Genomic DNA, 7,349 nt, shown 5'->3' with positions numbered 1-7,349 from the left:
TATGCTATTGGCATTGTTTCTCTTACAAATTAACAAATTATGAGTATAATAACTAATGTTTATAATTGATGAAATTATAACGACCCAATAAAAAAAATTATAAAGATTTGATAAAAAATGAGATCAAATTATAGGAATATTGATTTCTCCCCCATCCCACCAGCCATAACTACTTTTTTGGGACTGTAAACACAAATATTATTGATAGAAAAGTCAAATACAGAGCTTAGAGAAGGCTAAACAATGAACAAGTAACACAAACATGGTGAACAAAAGAAACAGACTCAAGCAGCACGGAAAACAAAAACAAACAAGCAAAAAAAAAAAAAAACTACCGTTCAACAACCTAACTGCCCCTTGAAGCCGTCCAAGAACCATCGGCAAGGCCTCCGACTGCAAAAATTTTGCTATTTGCGCAAGGAAACTTGTGAATTCTGAAATTTGATGTGGTAGTTTATAAAAATAGCTTTAGAAATTTTTATTATAAAGAAAAAATTCCTTAAAAAGAAACCAAAAAGGAAAAAAAATTCCTTTTTCCAGTATGCTTGAGTTATAAGATGTTTATTATAAAGAAAAAAATCCTTAAAAAGAAACCAAAAAGGAAAAAATTCCTTAAATTTCTGGTATTCTTGGGTTATAATATGTTTATTATAAAAAAAAAATCCTTAAAAAGGTACTTAAATAGCAAAAATTCTCATCTGGATCACTAAATTTATCAAACCCCTAATCAAGTTGCATGACCCAAAAAGAAAATTTAAAATTTGTGAAATGATTCAAATCCCTGTTTTATTAGAAACCAAATTAAAAGAGAATTCTAAATTAACATGTTCCATTTTACAGTTAATATCTTTCAATTTTAAATTAACAATTTTATGTCTCCATTACACACTTGTAATAAGTCTTTGAATGATAAATTCAATAACCCAAATAAAAATGTGGGTTATTTAAGTGTGTTTTTAAGAGATTTTTCCTATTGTAAGGGCCTTGTTAAGGACCAGAATTTGTCAATTCTTAACTTGCTAATACCTTGTTCACTTTTATTTCTGCTTGGCTGGTAAAGGGATACTACCTTTTCTTAGTCATGATTCAAATGACCACACAATATACCTCTAATTAATCATATCCTTCTATCTAACCAAACCCCAAATTAATTTCAATATTTCATATTCTCTCTGTCCTTTTTATATATGATCCTAAAATTTGAATTAGTTTAGTCCTTTCTATAAGATCCTATTTAGGGGTGTCTAAACATTAAATGTGTTTTTACTTTTCATCAATTTTATCCCTAATTAATTTCCTATTCTCTCTTCTTATCTGTTCTCATATTACATTCTTTTTTATTCTTTATCTCATTATTAGTACTTTTTTTCTTATTTGTTGGGGCGTACTTAGAAGAAAAAGTTTAATTTTTACATATTTATTGTATTTAACTAATTTTAACTGTTTTTTTAAGTCATGTAATTTAGTTAAAAAAATATCTTATAAAAAAGGGCTGGAGGGAGTATCATCCTTCTTTATTTGTATTTTTTTTGAATGACATCATTATTTGTTTATTGCATGTATATGTATGAACATGATTGATTTAGTAAAGAAAATGAAACACTTGACATGCAGCATTTTGAAATTACAAAAATAAAAACAAATTAGCCACGGAATTTCACATCAAGGACAAAATTATTCCATCAGTAATTAGCAACAGAAATCCTATCAGCAGTCTATGTAAAGTAATGCTAACTAGTAAAGGAATATAAAGGAACCTTTGACAAAACATGTTTGAACATATAATTAACAACGAAGAGGAAGATCCGCCCACAAATCTCAACCACGCTAACATATCACAAATATGACCACAAAACAAAGATGCTTGAGCTAACAGCGTTCGGCTCATCCCAATCACAATTTGATCACTTCAAGGAAATTGAACAGACACGATTCCCTTACCTGCAACAATTCAAAAATGAGATGCAAAAAGAAAAAATAAATAAATAAAATAAGTAAATCAAATTGGTTTGTGTAGAAATCAAATCAAACCAAAAGATTATATTATGTTTGAAAGAAAACTAAATTATGATTTTAAAAGTAATTTTATGTCATATGAAGTAAGTATATGAAAGAAAATTTTTTTTATCCAAAAGTGTTTTTTGTGATTACCGAACACCCACTTAGATGATGTTGTACTCACCATAAAGGAAAAAAGCTTTTGATAGAATTTAGCTCCCTTACAACATCAATTATGCTCATCCTTTCATGAGGTGATTCCATTGAACATGTAAGCCCAATCATAAACAAACAACGCAAGCATTTCTCAACATTAGGATGAACTTGCATCATGTTCTCCGATATGTCGTCTGATACTACCACTGCATGTTCTAGTTCTTGTGGAAAAATAGTTGGGCTAACAACTTCCAAAAGCTTGTTAGGAAATGCATTTTTCACATGTGTTTGAAGACTGTGGCCATCTTTAAACATACCTTCAGTGGGTCTTCTTTTAGTTAACATCTCTAAGACAAGAATGCCAAAGCTATACATATCACCTTGTGTTGATACCTCAGAACCCATTCCATATTCTGAAACATTGTAGTAAAAAATGGAAAAAAATTGAGTTAAAAAACATAATGAATTGCATGACTTTGTAGTAAAAAATATATATTAAATGATACCTGGAGGAACATAGCCAATAGTACCCTTTATTCCGATTGTGCTGCTTTGCTCATTAGAGATGGCTTCAACAGTTGATAGTAGTCTTGCCAACCCAAAATCGCTCAAATAAGCAACCATGTTGCTATCAAGAAGAACATTACTTGGCTTCAAATCACAATGAATTAGAGGTTGCCCATGTTCATTGTGAAGATAGTTTAATGCAAACGCAATGTCAATAAGAATATTTATTATTTGATCAAGGAGCAAAATTCTTGGATGATCTAGATTCTCTTCTCTAGAATACAACCAATATTCCAAGTTTCCATTCACCATATAATCATAAACTAGAGCCTTAAATTCATGGCCCTTGTAATCTATGCTAGAGCAACATGTTATAATTTTTACCAGATTTCGATGCTTGGCATTTCTAAATGCATTGCATTCAGCCACAAAACTTTTGTGAGCTCCCCTTATTTGAAGGTTGATGACCTTTATTGCAACAATTTCATTAGATTCAAAACTTCCCTTATATACAGAGCCAGAACTCCCTGATCCTATCAAATTGTTGATAGAGAATCCATCTGTGGCATTATGCAGACTTTGATATGATACTTTTGAAATCATGTCAATTGTTTCTGAACGTGAAGCTTTCTTGCTTCTTTTTCTCCTATGATAAATAGCAACAAAAGATGCCAGAAGTAGAAAAGCAATCACACAACATATTGATATGAACAACTTGAAATTTGGATGCTTTTGTTGTTCAGTAGATTTGAGAGGGCATGGTGGCAGCTCCAACTTTGATATGCCTCCACAAAGCTTCTTATTCCCCGCAAGTGATATTGCACTTGCATTGCTGAAGACGCCTCTGCTTGGTACTTCCCCATCAAGCATGTTGAAGGAAACATTTAAGTGCTCCAAGAGAGCAATATCTTGCAGGCCTTTTGGAATTGATCCAGACAAGTTATTTTGTGACAAGTCTAGATATCTTAGACCTTTCAGTGAAGCCAAAGATGAGGGGATGGTTTCTTGAAAGAAATTTCCTTGCAAAAAGAGATACTCTAGGCTTTGGCAATCTCCAATGGCTTGAGGAATTTTTCCAAAGATATGGTTATGAGAAGCATCCAACTTACCAATATTTTTTAAGTTTCCAACCTCACTAGGGATATTACCACCAAAAGAGTTATGTGACAAGTTCAATAAAATTGATAGAGATGAAAGAGTAATTAGCTGGACTGGTATGGCTCCACTAAAATTGTTTTGTGACAGATCAAGATATTGTAAACTCTTACAATTGCCAATAGTTGGAGGAACCTTTCCTTCGAACATATTTTGTGACAAATCTAGGTGAAATAACTGAGTGAGATTACCTATAAAATGTTTTATTTCTCCAGAAAATTTATTTGCCCCCAAAGACAAGGTTTGCATGTTTTGAAAATTCCCGAAAGTAATTGGGATGATGTCAGTGAAATGATTCATCTTCAGATCTAGTGATGTTAGGGTAACAAGGTTTCCTAATGAAGCAGGGATTTTGCCAGATATTTGATTATTACTAAGAGTGAGCCATGTGAGTTGGGTGGACAAATTGCCTATGGCATCTGGTATATGGCCCCCAAGAATATTGTCATGCAATATTAGGGCTTGCAATTTACTACAGTTGCTCAGAGAATATAGAAACTCCCAATCTTTAGCAGAATTACTTCCAAAACTATTACTAGACAACTCTAGAATTGAAAGGTCATGCAACTTTCCAAGATTTGGAATTGGCCCTGAAAAGTTATTTTCTCCTGCAGATATCATTTCAAGCATAGATGCATTTGCCAAGGATGCTGGGATAGGACCCGAGATTTGATTTCCTCCAAGTTCCAATAATTGGAGATTAAGGAGGCTATTGAACATATTGGTTGGGAGAGAGCCATTAAATTGATTGCTACAAAATGCAATATAAGCGAGGGATGACAAATTGTATAGAGAAGAAGGAATTGGCCCAGAAAGCTTGTTTGCACCTAGACTAAGTACTGTCAAATTTTCCAAGCGTCCTATTTCTTTAGGTATATTCCCCTCCAGCTTATTATCAGCAAAAAAAATACTTACAAGGGAAGACAGATTCCATATGGACATTGGAATTTGCCCAGTAAAATTGTTCTCAAGTAGATATAACTTTTCAAGATTATGGAGATAGCCAATCTCCATGGGTATTTTGCCAGTAAGATTATTTCCACCAAATGATAAGTACCTGAGTTTAGAGCAACTCGTGACATTAACAGGAAATTTCCCAGTCAATGTATTATTGGACAGATAAAGTACCTGGAGCCGTAACAAACGACCCAAATCCTGTGGGATTTCTCCGTAGAAATTGTTGTTATCAAGAACGATGGTTCTGAGGTAGGAGAGATTGCCAATGAAGGGTGATATAGAACCACGCAATTGGTATCCTTGTAACACCAACTGTGTAACTTTGTGATGCTTGTTGCCGCAAGTGATGCCATGCCAGTTGCAGAAGTATGTAGAAACATTCCAAGAGTCCAATATATGACTTGGATCACTGGATATTAATTCCTTGAATTTGAGCAAGGACAAATGATCAGTCTCATTATCCCATGAAGAAGCTGCTAGACGAGGTCGAAAGATCAAAGTGAAGAAGAGAAGCAAGTGAAGGCATTGGGACCAAAATGAAAGAAACACTGGAGAAAAAGGCTTCATTTTGTTGAGAAACTCGAAAGCTACTAGAGCTCTTCGTAAGGCAAAGATACGCAGACTTGTAATTCCTTGATCTTAATTTAAATAGTTTCAAAGTCAAAGTCAATAGAACATTGCCTGCTGCTTCAGCCTAGTATTAATTTTCTGATTTATTTATTTTTGTTTAAAAGCAATTGCTACCTCGTATCCTTAATCGTTTGAGGGGTTTTGTATGCTAATTTGTAAATTTTATTAATAGATTGACTCTACCAGGTTCTCCCATATTAGAAAAAAAAATGAAGTAGCTCTTGTTCCGGCGCTGAAAATTGTGTTCGTTAATATGCGACGTTGTCATTAAAACAAGAAAATCACAGTAATTTATTTTTTTTATTATAATTGAATTTTTATGGCTTTTAAACGATTTGGTTCTTTCACGTGCTCATTCCGTTGAACAAGCAAGTCCAATCCTACATAAAGAACATAATCATTTTGTGAATTGGCGATTCTCTAAAAAGAATAATAGATGGATTCATACATACAAATGAAATAACACAACTGTGAACTTTATCAGATTCTCCCATAGTTTTAATAATAATAATAATGAGTTAAATTATTTTTTGCTCAATAATTACATGCACGGGAGGAATTAAAAGTCTTAGTCAAAAAAATGAGACTTGAATAGGAGTTTTTGCACATATAACACGCAAACGTAGGTTTCACTCAGTCTTTTGGAAAATTAGAAGAATCCCATCAATATATTATTTTAATGAACAAGTCGGTCTAAGAACCATATTGCACGTAATAATGATGGGTGGTGGGGTCCTAGTTACTGTCTTTTTGAAAATCTTCTCATACAAAACTCTACATTTCCTTACGACGATGAAGTTTGTCAAAAGCCAAGGTCTTGCAAATCCTAGTCAATTTTATAATATTCGTTATATTCTTATCAGGGAGCATGCTGAAACAAAATATATAAATTTCAAAATTATAAGTAAGTCTTGTTTATTATACTCTTCCGGTCCTTAATATAAAACCTATTTAACTAATTTGATTAAATTAAAAAATTTAGGTAAATTAATTAATTATAAAAAATATGACATATTTTTCCTAAAACACCGTAATCATCTTTCTTAATATCCTCTCTCTCTTCTACGTGATTATGGTAGAGGGAGATTCATAAGGATAATTTTAAAAAAACTGATAAATATGATAAATATGTCTTAAAGACCAAAATCAATTCAATAATTAAATCTTATATTAAAAACAGGAAGAGTACGTTAGTAATGGGACTAGAAGCACTACAAAGAAAAAGACTTTAAGCGATGACTTTCGCGGGCGAAACTTCTAAAAGTCGCTGCTGAAAGTTTAGTCACTAATGAAAGTTTTTAGGCTGTTACGACAATGACTTTTTAGTGGCGACTTTTATAGTTTCAGTGGCGACAAAAGTCAAATTTTTGTAGTGAAGAACCCACAACTGAGTTGAATTGGAGAGCCCACGGAAGCGACAATCTTGCTAAATCGAACATTTTGAGTTCTTTGAGTTTTCATATCAGATCTTCATGTTGCAGAGACGTTGAACAAATTATTTCTTGCTCAATAATTACATGCACGGAAGGAATTAAAAGTCTTAGTCAAAAAACATGAGACTTGAGCAGGAGTTTTTGCACATATAACACGCAAACGTTGGTTCCACTCTGTCTTTTGGAAATTCAAAGAATCCCATCAACATATTATTTTAATGAACAAGTCAGTCTAAGAACCATATTGCACGTAATGGACACGCTTACATGAAATGATGGGTGGTGGGGTCTTAGTTACTGTATTTTGAAAATCTTCTCATACAAACTTCTACATTTAGTTATGACGATGAAGTTTGTAAAAAGCCAAGGTCTTGCAAATCCTAGTCAATCTTATAATATTCGTTATATTTTTATCAGGGAGCATCCAAAAAGATATTTAAATTTCAAAATTATAAAATAGTCTTGTTTACTATACTTTGATAACAGTTGACTATTCTGGTTAAAATAAATAAT

At 32.7% G+C, this 7,349-nt stretch overlaps 1 protein-coding gene across 1 annotated transcript; it reads right to left on the bottom strand.

Moving 5' to 3' along the window:
• Nucleotides 1–2,178: 2,178 nt before the first annotated feature.
• LOC114759095 (probable LRR receptor-like serine/threonine-protein kinase At3g47570) lies at nt 2,179–5,340 on the bottom strand. The gene is made up of 2 exons (XM_028948189.1): nt 2,661–5,340; nt 2,179–2,567 (listed from the first exon to the last, which is right to left on the bottom strand). The coding sequence occupies exons 1-2, from the start codon at nt 5,338–5,340 to the stop codon at nt 2,179–2,181; spliced, it is 3,069 nt and encodes a 1,022-aa protein (XP_028804022.1).
• Nucleotides 5,341–7,349: the final 2,009 nt, after the last annotated feature.

Source organism: Neltuma alba, unplaced genomic scaffold (genome assembly GCF_004799145.2).
Source record: "Neltuma alba isolate B1F8T4 unplaced genomic scaffold, ASM479914v2 tig00010787_pilon, whole genome shotgun sequence".
Taxonomy (NCBI): domain Eukaryota; kingdom Viridiplantae; phylum Streptophyta; class Magnoliopsida; order Fabales; family Fabaceae; genus Neltuma; species Neltuma alba.
This window is presented reverse-complemented; position numbering and strand designations above follow the sequence as displayed.

What these genes read in the sequence shown, in the direction of transcription:
- LOC114759095 (XM_028948189.1), bottom strand. Translation starts at nt 5,340, where the DNA reads ATGAAGCCTTTTTCTCCAGTGTTTCTTTCATTTTGGTCCCAATGCCTT. An exon ending in TATTGGCTATGTTCCTCCAG is followed by an intron (nt 2,568 to 2,660) that starts GTATCATTTAAT and finishes ACAATGTTTCAG; the next exon opens with AATATGGAATGGGTTCTGAG.